At 49.3% G+C, this 14,336-nt stretch overlaps 1 protein-coding gene across 1 annotated transcript in view; it reads left to right on the forward strand.

Annotated features, from left to right (window-relative positions):
• Positions 1 to 14,336, forward strand: part of AHCYL2 (adenosylhomocysteinase like 2) — a 103,914-nt gene that overhangs the window by 68,367 nt on the left and 21,211 nt on the right. The window contains exons 2-6 of the mRNA XM_065635672.1: positions 970 to 1,078; positions 11,117 to 11,260; positions 11,910 to 12,010; positions 12,660 to 12,762; positions 13,736 to 13,830. Of these exons, the coding sequence (XP_065491744.1) occupies positions 970 to 1,078; positions 11,117 to 11,260; positions 11,910 to 12,010; positions 12,660 to 12,762; positions 13,736 to 13,830 (552 nt within the window). The remainder of the gene's footprint in view (positions 1 to 969; positions 1,079 to 11,116; positions 11,261 to 11,909; positions 12,011 to 12,659; positions 12,763 to 13,735; positions 13,831 to 14,336) is intronic.

Raw genomic sequence — 14,336 nt, forward strand, 5'->3', positions numbered from 1 at the left:
GTCTGGAATCTTCATTCCTTGGGGGTGATTGAGATGGAAACGGGCTCGATTCTTCATCTCGGGTGGAGCAGGTTGTTGTTTGTCATCCACGACAATTTGTCGCGATGAGTGAGCTCCGTTAAAAAAGGGAAAGTGGAAGATGCCACAAAATCTTGGTGTTCCGTCCATTGCTGCGGTGTTATAAAAGACGTGTAGATGTGGTGCTCTGGGACACGGTTCAGTGGTGGGCTTGGCCGTACTAACTAATGGTTGGACTTGATGATCTTAAAGGTCTTTTCCAACCTAAAGGATGCTGTGATTCTATGATTATTGTCAGCATTGCTGGTAAATGAGAGTTGGTTCCTTCTCTCCAACTTGGATGATTACGTTTTGGCGGTCTGCACATCGCTTCATTTACGTGCCTTCTCCTTCATTTCGTGATTTGTTGTATGAAGTTGTGTACCATAATCCGAACTCCTTGTGTCCTCCAGGCGTCCACGCTCCCAACAGTTACAACAGCCCTGAGCGATGTGTCTAATCTCAAATGTTTCTTAAAATAAAGTGCAGCTGGGAGGGGTGTTCATGACTTGAGGTGTTTTCATTTTTGCTTTCTGTATTTCATACAGCAAATGGGGAGCATCTCACACGGGTCATGACGATAAACGTGCGATGGGTCAGTCCCCACGTCAGTTTGGAAAACTAAGTTTGTGTGTAACGGGGACAGAAGTTTTCTGATTTGTGTGGTTAAAAGAGGAGTTTCAAGGTATTTGACAGACAAGTGTGTCCATGCTGCATCTGGTGGAGGGTCTGAAATTAAACAAAGCAGGCGATTTAGCGTACCATACCCCACATTAAATAATAGAATTGCGATTCAGCCCGTAACTGAGATGGTGTCGGTACCTGCTCACGGCTTTGGGTTCTTGGGATTAATCTTCTGTATCAGACCGTTGGGTTTTTCCACCTGACTGAACTATTAATTTCTTGTAACAGATCCAGTTTGCTGACCAAAAGCAAGAATTCAACAAGCGCCCGACGAAGATCGGCCGCCGCTCGCTGTCCCGCTCCATCTCGCAGTCCTCGACAGACAGCTACAGCTCAGGTGGGTCATCACCGCACGCCTCGTTCCCATTTGTTGTCATAATTAAAGATCATTTTAAAGCAAACTGAAATATTTTACAGTTATGCAAAGTTACGCCCAGTTATGCTCCTGCGAGGAGCAGCGAGTTGGACTCTGATCGTTTTGGGTCCCTTCCAATTTGAGATGTTCTGTGATTCTGTGATCAGCCGCGTCCTCTTAGCGGAGGGTTCGTCCCGCAGTTTGCAGGAGCTCAAGGATCTCCCAGTTCTGCTGGGTAGCCGGTGGTGTTGGAAGGAAGCCGTGGAAAGAGGGTTGTTGCTTTTTTTTTCTCATCTTCATGTATAGTTGGATTGAAAATTTAGTTACTCTGCTGCTCTTAACACCTCTGATCTCTCAACCCTCGTGTGCCATTGCTGCCGAATTTCCTCCTCTCTTCCCCATCCTTTTCCTTCCAGGCTCAGCAGACAGTGTTTCTGTTGTGTCGATGCTTACCTGTCATTATCCCTTCTCATTCTTGAATAAATCCGTGTGGATCCCACTGTAGGTTTGGACTCACCCATTGCACGTGAAACTGGGGTCTTTGGAAGAGCATTGGAGACCTGTGAAGGCCACATGTGTCTTCTGTTTTTCCTGCCGGTGTCACAGAACAGTTTGGGTTGAAGGGCCCTTCCCAGCCCCCCAGTGCCCCCCCTGCCATGAGCAGGGACATCTGCACCAGCTCAGGTTGCTCAGAGCCCCGTCCAGCCTGGCCTGGGATGTCTCCAGGGATGGTTCAGCCACCACCTCTCTGGCCAACCTGGGACAGGCTCTCACCACCCTCAGGGCCAACAATTTCTTCCTCATGTCCGGCCTGAATCTCCCTCCTTTAGTTTAAAACCATCACCCCTTGTCCTATCACGACAGGCCCTGCTCAAAAGTCTGTCCCCATCTTTCTGCTCAGCCCCTTTTAAGCACTGAAATAAGGTCCCCCCGAAGCTTCTCTTCTCCAGCTGAACAGCCCAGCTCTCCCAGCCTGTCCTCCCAGCAGAGCTGTTCCAGCCTCGGGTCATTGCTGGGGCTCCTCTGGCCCCTCTCCAGCAGGTCCATGTGTGTCCTGTGCTGAGGACCCAGAGCTGGCTCCAAGCTCCTTTCAGGCAGGTCAGAGATCAGAAGGTCTCCCCTCAGCTCCTGTTCTCCAGCTGAACCCCCAGCTCCCTCAGCCGCTCCCATCACACTTGTGCTCCAGCCCCTTCCCCAGCTCCGTTCCCTTCTCCCAACTCGCTCCAGCACCTCAAGGCCTTTCTTGGCGTGAGGGGCCCCAAGCTGCCCCCAGGATTGGAGGTTTGGCCTCCCCAGTGCCCAGCACAGGCCGGTCACTGCCCTGGGCCTGCTGGCCACACCAGTGCTGGTACCAGCCAGGATGCTGGTGGCCTCTTGGCCACCTGGGCACACGCTGGCTCATGTTCAGCCGCTGGCACCAACACCCCCAGGTCCTGTTTGCTCACCCTGGTCACTAGGACGCTTTTTTCCAGGCGTGGGGTGGGGTGGTCACCGTTGCCCTGGCAACACCCAGATCTCCTCAGCGTCTCCAGTGAGAGAACAGACTCCTCTGTTCCTCATGACTGCCAAGGCCACATGCTCAGGCTTTTCTGGTGGTTTGCGCCCAAACTCACGGTGCAGTATCGTCCAAAGCCCTGTCATCAGTGTTCAGGTTGGTGGCCAAGGTCTGGCTTTGTGCCAGAGCCACGGGGAATGAGGGACATTCATGGTGAGGCTCCACCACAGCCCTTCGCTTTGTCCCTGTCCATAGCATGGATGCATTTTTTGGATACTTAGCAGGTCACAGCGTATTTGAGGAGAATCTGGGTAGATATCTGGTGCTTTAAAGCATCAGAGGCCACAAGAGCTCAAAGGTGCATCTTACCCTGACCTTCTCAGCTGGAGACCTTGTGTAGGACAAGAAATAATTGTGTTTTGGGGTGGATGACATGCTGTGAGCTACGGTTGGGTTTTGGTTGCAGAGTTCGCTGGCCGCGGACAAGTCCCCTTCTGCACACTGAAAGCCCGTGGCCGAAAATCAAATCTGAAGGTAGTCCACCTGCATCTGCTTGGGTGAGGGTGTTTTGGGCCAGATCCCACCTGCGTGTCTGGTGTGGAAGGCAGGACAGAGCCCATGGGCTCACACAGGGATGTCCATGTCATCCAGTCGTGTTCGCGGTTGGATGTGAGCCGAGCTCTGCCGCACCAGCCAGCCCCAGCACCCGAGACCAGTCCCGCGCCTGTCCCAGGGTGGGTGTAGGTGACAACTACAGCTGAAGTTGGTGCCCGTCTGATAAGTCCTTGTAGGTGTTGACTGTTGAAGCTGTAGGGAACGTCCCTGTTCTTGTGTCTGTCTTGTCACGGTATGTGCCATAACCTGTTGGGAGCGGACAGGATAAAACCTAGAATCGTAGAATTATTTTGGTTGGAAGAGACCCTGAAGATCATGGAGTCCAACCATAACCCAGCCCTGGCACTGCCCCGTGTCCTGAGAACCTCATGTCCGTCTGTCCAACCCCTCCAGGGATGGTGACTCCAGCACTGCCCTGGGCAGCCTGTTCCAATGCCCCACAGCCCTTTGGGGAAGAAATTGTTCCCCAGATCCAACCTCGACCTCCCCTGGCGCAACTTGAGGCCGTTATCATCACGCCTGCTGCGTGTGATGAATGTGTTTTCGTGTTTTATTATTTTCTGGAGCTATCTGGAGAAGGTGTGCAGAGCTCTGTGTATGCCAGCAGCGAAACCTGGAGCCATCCTCTCCGCCAGCACAAGCAATGAGATGCCATCACTAAAGGGGGACCACATTAGAAGTGGGAGATTGAGGATCCGGCAGAATCCTGAGAGGTTTAAACGGAGACATTTTAGCTCTGTTGAGTGTATAAAGCCTCCACAAACTCAGGATCCGGCTCCTGGCTGACTGCTGCAAAGAGATACCGTGCACAGAATGTGTCCTTGAGACGAGGCGGTGGCCAAAAGTCTTCCTGACACAGGGTTGGACAACCTCTTTTGTGCTTCTCTGCTGATTTCTCTGACTCTAAGGAGACTGGAGATGAGCTGGGACAGGGCCACACTGTGAGAGCCCACCGGGCTGAGGTGATATTGTCGCTCCTGCCCGTCTCCCGTTCCTTCTCGCCGTAACGTATCTCACAACCACTGTTAGGTGAGATAATCGAGCAGATTCATACCAAGTGGCTTTGTGGCAGTCGAGCGTTGGCCACAACAGACATGATTGCCTGTGTGCTACATGAAAAACATGCTAGATGAGGATCTACAAGCTTTTCATCTTTTTCGCAAGCCAGATTTAGAAGAGCAAAGGTAACTGGTGGAAAAGTTGTGTTGTCCGGTCTTCTCTGCTCCTGGCAGAGGCAGGTGCTCATCTCCAGAAGATGCAACTGCTGGAGGTTGTGATCTGATCCTGGGACACGAACGGTGAAAGCCACACGTGGTCTGATGGCTTCACGCTGGTTCCTGTGGAACGAGCGATTGTTCTTTGTCTCCTTTCCCAGCTCTCGGGTTTTTTCTTCTTTCATGCTGCCTTGAACGCTTGGAGGAACCTGCAGAGCCTCCTCCAGAGGCTTGGAGGAGCCCCCCAGGGTTGGGGACAACCTGGGTGACCCGTCACCCCTGCAGTGGCTGCATTCCACCACAAAAGGCTTTTAGGAGAACCTGAGGAACATTCACACCATGTCCTCTCCAGAGAGACATCAACCCGGGCTCCATTTGCACTTTGTGTGCCACCTGGAATATGTTTGTAACGTTGTCACAGAATCACAGAATCCCAGAATGTCAGGGGTTGGAAGGGACCTCGGAAGCTCATCCAGTGCAACCCCCCCGCCGGAGCAGGAACACCCAGATGAGGTTACACAGGAAGGTGTCCAGGCGGGTTGGAATGTCTGCAGAGAAGGAGACTCCACAACCTCCCTGGGCAGCCTGGGCCAGGCTCTGGCACCCTCACCGGGAAGAAGTTTCTTCTCAAATTTAAGTGGAACCTCTTGTGTTCCAGCTTGAACCCATTACCCCTTGTCTTTCTGTTGGTTGTCACTGAGAAGAGCCTGGCTCCATCCTCCTGACACTCCCCCTTTCCATATTGATCCCCATTAATGAGGTCACCCCTCAGTCTGCTCTTCTCCAGCTCCAGAGCCCCAGCTCCTCAGCCTTTCCTCACCCGGGAGATGCTCCACTCCCTCCAGCATCTTCGTGGCTGCGCTGGACTCTCTCCAGCAGTTCCCTGTCCTGCTGGAGCTGAGGGGCCCAGAACTGGACACAATATTCCAGATGCGGTCTCACCAGGGCAGAGCAGAGGGGCAGGAGAACCTCTCTGACCTACTGACCACCCCCTTCTAATCCCCCCCAGGTCCCATTGCCCTTCCTGGCCACAAGGGCCCAGTGCTGGCTCATGGTCACCCTGCTGTCCCCAGGACCCCCAGGTCCCTTTCCCCTACACTGCTCTCCAACAGCTCATTCCCCAGCTTATACTGGTCACCTGTTTTAAGCTGTCATTAATGATTAGACTTCTCCAATGCAGGTCTGTGATTAATACAACGTTTGTGCAGGTTTCACAGCTCCATCCGATATCTAATCAGCAGGGCAGATTTAACAACAGGACAGGGAACTGCTGGAGAGAGTCCAGCGCAGCCACGAAGATGCTGAAGGGAGTGGAGCATCTCCCGGGTGAGGAAAGGCTGAGGAGCTGGGGCTCTGAGCTGGAGAAGAGGAGACTGAGGGGTGACCTCATTCATGGGGATCAATATGGAAAGGGGGAGTGTCAGGGGGATGGAGCCAGGCTCTTCTGGGTGACAACCAATGACAGGACAAGGGGCGTTGGGTATAAACTGGAACACAGGAGGTTCCACTTAAATATGGGAAGGAACTTCTTCCCGGTGAGGGTGCCAGAGCCTGGCCCAGGCTGCCCAGGGAGGTTGTGGAGTCTCCTCTGCAGACATTCCAACCCGCCTGGACACCTTCCTGTGTAACCTCATCTGGGTGTTCCTGCTCCGGCGGGGGGGTTGCACTGGATGAGCTTTTGAGGTCCCTTCCAACCCCTGACATTCTGGGATTCTGTGAGTCTTGGACTGTCATTTTTAAAGACTAATAGGCTGATTAGCCTGGCTAATGTCATCATGTGTGCTCCCTGTTCATGGCTGAAAGACTTGGAGCAACTTTGGGGAATTCTCTGCCCCTTGCACTTAGCATCTCCTGCTAAAGCATCAGCAATTGCAATTAATTAGCTCGTGAAAGTATTATATCTCCTTTCTAATGAAAGCTGCTAGACTGACAGTTGGGATGGAAGAATTCTGTTCTTAGGATGGTTGCAGGATGGGTAGATAAATCTCATTAGCACCTCTCGGTGTGGATTGTTGTCATTCTCCTTTTAGGGCTGAGCAGTAGCACAGTCTGAAGACCCATTAATCCTCTTGAGGTAGAAAAAGGCTGGGAACAAAGAGGCATGAGGAGCAGAGAGATTATAGTGGAGGGGAAGAATCATAGAATTGTTTTGGTTGGAAGAGGCCCTCAAGTCCAACCATAACCCACCCCTGGCACTGCCCCGTGTCCCTGAGAACCTCATGTCCGTCTGTCCAACCCCTCCAGGGATGGTGACTCCAGCACTGCCCTGGGCAGCCTGTTCCAATGCCCCACAGCCCTTTGGGGAAGAAATTGTTCCCCAGATCCAACCTCAACCTCCCCTGGCGCAACTTGAGGCCGTTTCCTCTGGTCCTGGCGCTTGTTCCTGGGGAGCAGAGCCCGACCCCCCTGGCTCCAAGCTCCTTTCAGGCAGCTCAGAGATCAGAAGGTCTCCCCTCAGCTCCTGTTCTCCAGCTGAACCCCCAGCTCCCTCAGCCGCTCCCATCACACTTGTGCTCCAGCCCCTTCCCCAGCTCCGTTGCTCTTCTTTGGACACTCCAGAGGTGTGCGGAGGTCCTGAGGTTCAGAGGTGATGGGCATGAGGAAGAAATGAGTGAAACCCAAGCGACTCTTTGCTGAGACGTGGTTGGTGGGAAGGCTGTTGTCCCAGCATCTCTGCCCAAAATGATGGGGAGGTGCTGGTGACATTTGCGTGACACAAGAGACACCTGAATGTGGAAACAGCATCTCTGTGAACAACCAGCGGTTTCGTGCTCTTCCTGCCCATCAAAACTGGACAAGCTCAATCAAAATCATCAGCCGGTCTCCAAAATATGTACCATCTGCAAAGTTCACCATGTGGAGCAGTGTAATCCAAGATGCAAATTGTCTTAGTGACACTTTTCCAGAAGGAATAATGGGAAAAATGAGGGTGGTGAGAGCCTGGCCCAGGTTGGCCAGAGAGGTGGTGGCTGAACCATCCCTGGAGACATCCCAGGCCAGGCTGGACGGGGCTCTGAGCAACCTGAGCTGGTGCAGATGTCCCTGCTCATGGCAGGGGGGGCACTGGGGGAGCTGGGAAGGGCCCTTCAACCCAAACCATCCTGTGATTCCATGAAAACTCAGCAGAGACACTGTTGAACATGGAAACTCTATCACTCCATTGCTATAAAGAACAAAGAATGAAAATACAAATGATTCGTGCTGATCTAACTCTTTAAATTAGATTTAAATGTCTGTTATCCATATTTACCATAAACCACCCGCTTCCTGTAGTCGTTCCACTTCATTTAAAATGAGTAATTTTTCTCACTGGGGAAATTAATTGTTTTCTGTGCCGTTTGGGAGTGGTCTATACGTGGTGTTTAACAGCGTCTGCTGCTGCAAACCAGGGAACCCGACAGCTCGGCTTTGTGGTCGAGAGGACATTTTGGGGTTGAAACGGTCAAATCACTTAAATTTCAGCAACTGTTCTTTCCCTTTCTGCAAAACTCAGATAGTTCTGTTATCTGCTCAAACAAAGGTTTCTCGGGATCAGCTGGTTTTTATTTGAATACTAAAGCGCTCAGTATTTTTATTACACACATTATGTGGGTGCTGGAATGAGATTAGAACAGTAATATCTTTAATTAAAGGCGATTGACTTCATCCTCTTGCTGTTTCATAACTTCCCGAAGGTTCTGCAGGACAGAAACAAATTTTGTCTTTTCTGCTGGGCTGTAACAGGGGCAGGTTGCCCCTTCTTTTTAATTTCCCAAACCGATGCCAATACTACAGATCCGAGTGGATCCTCATACAAAATATTAAGCCAAGCTAAACTTTGCTGGATTTAGGCTCTGAGCCGGGCTTTGCTGGGTTAGGACGTGGGCTGCAGGTGTCTCCTTTTGCCCCCAACATTTTCCCACCATAACAGCGCCCGGGACCTGCTGCTGTTTTCATGTCGTTCTCTTTGAAATAACACAATTTATATTAAAATGCCACATGGCTCTACAGGGTGACAACCCCAGTTACGAAGCTTCCATTAACCAACTTTTGGATTATATGGGATGATATTTAGGAGACTTTTTATCCCGTCAGTAAACTGGGTATTTCTAGATCACAGGTGCTAGGAATCCTTTCCTTTCTGTACTGGTTTTTCATTTTACAGGACAGCAAGGGCAATATTATTATATATTAGTATGTTATTATACTACACTGACAATTTAATTACAATAATGCTATACGCGCTCTTATATGTTATACGTCTGTAACAGTGAAGAACCGTCTGCATACGAAAATCTGGCTACCACCTAGGTGGGGTTTTTTGTTTAAAAAAAAATTACTTTCAGCCCCCAGAAGCAAGACCTACAGTTTTAAAGAAACCTCCACGCAGATTAGCTGTCTTCAAGGAAATAATCGTCCTTTAACTAATTAATCCTTCCAGACCCCTTGATACACAGGAGCTTGTTATTACATAAGGTGCTCTTTTTGTTATTAAGCCAGGCTCCCGGTCCTCCAAGAGCTGCTGGGAGATTTTGCAGTCAAATTCAGAAATGTGTTTCCATCGGCATGTTGTTTGCAGGGTCGGACTTGCCTTTCGCACCCCGCTGAGGACGAAGCCTTTGCAGAGAAATTTCAGCAATGTGATAATTCCCCTCCGTAAGCGGATTAAGGCCCGAGCGGGTCTCGGGGAGCCTGGCACGCTGACGGTGCCAAGCTTTTTTTTCCTCGGCATCATTCAAGCTCTTCACGCGAGCCAGAAGAGAAAGTAACCGGCTCGCTGGGCACCGCAGGAAAGACAAACCCATGGCCATGCTTGGGGAGAAGGGTTTAACTCCTCGGTTTGGGTTTTCTGGCATGAAAATGGTTGCGTGGAGGGGTGGTTGGCCTTTACTCCAAGTTCTCTGAAGGGGTTCTTGGTCTCAATCTTCACTTGAGGTCTGGACACCTCTGGAAAGCTGCAGCTCTTTGGGAGCACCGGTGGGTGTTGGTAAGACCACGGGTTCCACCATGTCACTCTTGCTAGGACACTGGGTAAGAAGCGCCCACCCTTTGTGCTACCAAATTCCTTTGGCACAGAATTGAGAGGAGAAAGTCAGGAATCGGTACTGACTGTTGGGTAGAACAAGTCCCTTGGGTGTTTGGTGTAGATCATTCCCTCTTGGAGGACGTGCCTGGGAGAGAAACCATCTCATGTGCAGCAACACATCACCCAAAGCCATTAGCTGTTGAGGTTGAATATACGATGTTTCCTAGGTAAAGCTTCAACCAGTTCTTTTCTGGTCTTGTGGAAGAAAGAGAGCTCGTCATCATAGAATCATAGAATCGTTTTGGTTGGAAAAGACCTTTAAGATTGTCAAGTCCAACCATTAACCCAACACTACCAAGTCCGCCTCTAAACCATATCCAAGGTGATTGCTAATGAGGAGTGAATACAGTCCACATCTGTCATAGAACCGTTTTGTTTGGAAGACACCCTCAAGATCATTGAGTCCAACCATAACCCACCCCTGGCACTGCCCCGTGTCCCTGAGAACCTCATGTCCGTCTGTCCAGCCCCTCCAGGGATGGTGACTCCAGCACTGCCCTGGGCAGCCTGTTCCAATGCCCCACAGCCCTTTGGGGAAGAAATTGTTCCCCAGATCCAACCACAACCTCCCCTGGTTTATGTGATGCCCTCACACATGCACATCATTCCCTAGTGATGCATAATATGGCCCAGCTCCCCTGGGTCTGTCATGGATAGTGCTGTCCTACAAAGGTCGTCCTCTTCTGCTGGAACAAATAATTGGATGCCAGGTCTTGTGTTCATTTTAGAAGAACCACACGATCTGGAGAGTAAAGACTTGGAGTTAAACTTCAAGGCACTTTCACGAGGAATTGGGGGTGACCATGTGGGTGAGGCTTTTGAGTTGGGTCCAACATGTGGCTCCTGCCAGAGAGGAGGACGAGCTGGTGGTAGGAAGCTCAGCTGGACCAAGAGCTTCACCTTCCAGGTGCTTTGTTTCTGGACAGGAAAGACGAGTGATGCTTTCTAGTTCATCTCCAAGCTGTCCATGTTGCTTTGACGAGGGTTCTGGTCCTAGAAGATGACAGAGGTCTGGTCTCCCACACAGGGGCACATTCCAGAGGAAAACATGGCACACGTGAGCCTCCCCGGCAGCAACTCGTGGCCATTGAGGAAAGTAGAAATTGAGCAAATCCAAGGGCTGGAAACACCAATTATAACTGAAATATTATTAACTAGCAGCCTCCACTGTGCCGTTGTTCAAAATTAAACAGGGTCTCTTGTCTTACATTACAACTCTTAATGTTTTGGAAGTACTGAAAACATTAGTAGGTGTTTTTCTTGGCTATTTTAGAGTGGTAAAGGCTTGAGATTTGGGAAGAGAGATGGGAATAGGCCACAGAGGGGCTGCAAAGCATGAGGAGATGAGTCCGTGGAGGACACGGGGATGCTCGAGCCTATTCCCTCCCACGTGGTGTGGGGTAAAGGTAGATGAGGGCGAGGAGGTCGTTGTAGGTAAAAGCTGATGGTAGGGAAATGGTGGTTGTGAGGAGAAGAGGAGGTCCCAGCTGAGGGCGGAAGGAATTGGCACACGGACACGGAGGAGAACTTCATGGACACATCCAGCAGATCGTTGGCACCCTTCAGCTGCAGATGGTTTAGGCTTTAGGGAATTTTTTGTTCTGTCTCTGACCGTCTTTCTCTTCCTCCAGCTGCCTCCTACACAGACAGCTCTGACGATGAGACCTCCCCCAGAGACAAGCAGCAGAAGAACTCCAAAGGCAGCAGCGACTTCTGTGTGAAAAACATCAAACAGGCAGAATTTGGGCGCCGGGAGATCGAAATTGCTGAACAAGGTAAATGGGGGCGCGTTCCTCAAGCTCCACGTTGTCCTAAGCTGTCTTGTGGGGCTCCTCCTTGCCCCAAATCCTCTTCTTGCAAAGTTCAGGATGTTGGTGATGTCTCAACACCGTCCTTGTTAGAGATGGGGAATTTTTCTGGAGTTGTTGGAGATGGAAAGGAATTACTGGGTTATGCCGTGTAGCTCCAACCAACTGACTACTGAAGGGCTACTCTATAGTCAGAAGCATTTTGTTAAAATCAGGAGAAAATATAAAACCCATCAAATAAATTGGACAACTTTGGTTTGGCATTATTATCTCCAAAAACCTGTAGCAAAGGCAACGCAGTGTTTAGGTAATTGTTGGATATTGGAGAGGCTGATCCGAGCGGCGAGTCCCACGTCCTCCTCAGCCTGAAGCAGCTTTTCCTCCAGCCTCACCTGGGCATTCGCAGGTAGAAATTTGAAAAATGCGATGATGCTACATCCTAAAGAGTAGGGAAAGACCTCGGAGGGTTATTGCGTCCTTTTCAGCTGTGACATGACTTATTTCATCCAGGTACCGGACAGTGGGGCGAGAAGTGCCGCTGGCTGTTTCTTCCATGCTCATCCCTCTTTCCGTCACGTTGATGGACTTTTATCCATTTCTTTATTTTGTTTTTCAGAAATGCCGGCGCTGATGGCTTTGAGGAAGAGAGCACAGGGGGAGAAGCCGCTGGCCGGGGCCAAGATCGTGGGCTGCACACACATCACAGCGCAGACAGCTGTAAGACCCCAGCCGTAAACTCTAGATGGAGATTTTTCACTTCTTAGCCCCTAAAACGGACCCCGAGCAGTTAATATAGAGATACGGTTTCTGCATCCAGCACCTTACACCGAGTATAAAGAGAACTGTCAGTTTTATGAACATTTCTAGATAAACAGAGCCTGTGCTTCAAGGTGATGTGATGCTCATATCTGTAGATTGTGTGGTAATAATTAAGAAAATCAAATTATCTGGATGGTATGAACAGGAAGAAGTGGGGGTCAGTGGTCAGTGCGGTTACGCAATTCAGGAGCTGTGGTTTATCTTCCAAATATAGGACAGGAGCACTTTCTCCTGATTAAATTTGGGACTTTGCTGAGTGAAATCTGCAGAGAGATATATATATTTATATACACCCACATACACATATATGCTGCATATGGAATATACTGTGAAGTTTTTACTTACTCTATCCATTTTAAATTGTACAAAAAAAAAAGTAATTGCAAAATTGTTTCCTGTGCAACTCTGATGCTGCTTAAAACCAACTTCAGATATCCCCGGAAGGTTTCCCATAAATGGCGAATAAAAATCCCAGTTGCATATTGCTCTTTGCATTGTACGTCGCTCTTTGCATTGCTCTTTCTGATTTTTTTTGGTTTAAATCCAGGTTCTAATGGAGACTCTTGGCGCGTTGGGCGCCCAGTGCCGATGGGCTGCGTGCAACATCTACTCTACTCTTAACGAAGTGGCTGCTGCCCTCGCCGAGAGCGGTAGGAAACTTCACCTCCTTTGTTCTTTCTGCTTTTAAAAAGATTTCTTACTGTCCAATCATATTTAGCTCATTTGCCATCTCTTATATTTTTTCCCTTCATTCTCTTTGATTTAGAATAAACCTGCAGGAGTTGAACAGCACCAGATCAGTCCCTTCCATTGGTCTAAGAGTCTTAGAAGGATTTTTCTCTGGAGTGTAAAAGTCTATAGCACAACTGACAATGATGCACATTATTGGCCATCAGGGCTGTGTGAACCTGAAAGTTATTTTGCTAAAAGAAACTAAGCTAAATTTCATTTCAGTTCTATAAATTTGAGTCATAACTTTGCCTAAAAGGGCTGAAAGAGAGAATTTTTGGGGGACATAATTCACTAAACAGAGCTGTCCCTGTTGCCGCTCAACTGGGAGATGCCTTAATTCAAATTTTGTTATACTGGGTAACGTCAGGGCTTTTACCATGAGAGCTGGGAGACCCAAAAGAAGCCAAACCCACCAGCTAGGCTGTTACCTGGTCTTGCTCGCTGAAGCTGAATAGTAATTATCATAGAATCATTTTGGTTGGATAAGACCTTTAAGATCATCAAGTTCAACTGTTAACCCATCACTGCCAAGTCTACAAATTGCTCATGAGTCAAAATACATTTGGGTAAATTTGTGGCTAACGTGCCTAACAGGAAGGCAGGTCATCTAACTTGCAGCAAAAGCTTGATTTTGCAAATAAATGTTATTTTTGAGACGGTGTTGCCCTCTGGACAGAGCTTTTTCTTGGGGGAGATGAAAAAATTAGGAAGGCTAAAGCTGAGTCCTGTCTGCTGCCTTCTCTGTGTGTCTTCAATGTATCTCTGAAGCTTCTTCTAGAAGGTAGATGTTTCGACATGAGATTGCAAGCAAGAGCGCAGTGGTGCGGGGAGCCCGGTTCGTGGAGAGCCCATCCCCACGGGATTTAGCACCCGTCCCCCTCTCTGTGCTAGGGTTCCCTGTCTTCGCCTGGAAGGGAGAATCCGAAGACGACTTCTGGTGGTGCATCGACCGCTGCGTCAACGTCGAAGGGTGGCAGCCCAACATGGTGAGAAGGGGTCAACTATAAAATATGTCGAAGCACAGGTGGCTCTCATCTGGAGAGAAGGAAGAGGGTTTAGGGCTGGTCTGTGTTTTCCTCCTGAATTTAGACCTAACTTAGCGGTTAAGGCTTGGTGCTAACACAGCACTTGCCTTCAAAGTGCTTTACAATTAACTACACGGTGCAGGAAATCAATTTATCTCACAGGTGTGAAGTCAGGGAGGTGGGTTAAATAACTTCTGCGTGTGGGTCTTGCCTACCAAGCAAGGTGTTGTTTAAGGATTTTCTAATTAAGCATAGTACATTAGTGCATTAGTACAGAGTTTATTGGGTGCTTAATTTGCTTCCAGACTAGCTTGGTCTAGTTCAGACCAAACTCGTTTAATCTAGCCAGGAAAAAATGACTCAAAATCGGCATGTTCTGAAAAGGCGTTGCATCCATTTTACCATATTTGATTAAATTCACACCTTTGATCGATGTGATTTTTCTTATTTAGGCAAGACCTCTGTTT

The sequence above is a fragment of the Caloenas nicobarica genome, chromosome 1 (genome assembly GCF_036013445.1).
Source record: "Caloenas nicobarica isolate bCalNic1 chromosome 1, bCalNic1.hap1, whole genome shotgun sequence".
NCBI lineage: Eukaryota > Metazoa > Chordata > Aves > Columbiformes > Columbidae > Caloenas > Caloenas nicobarica.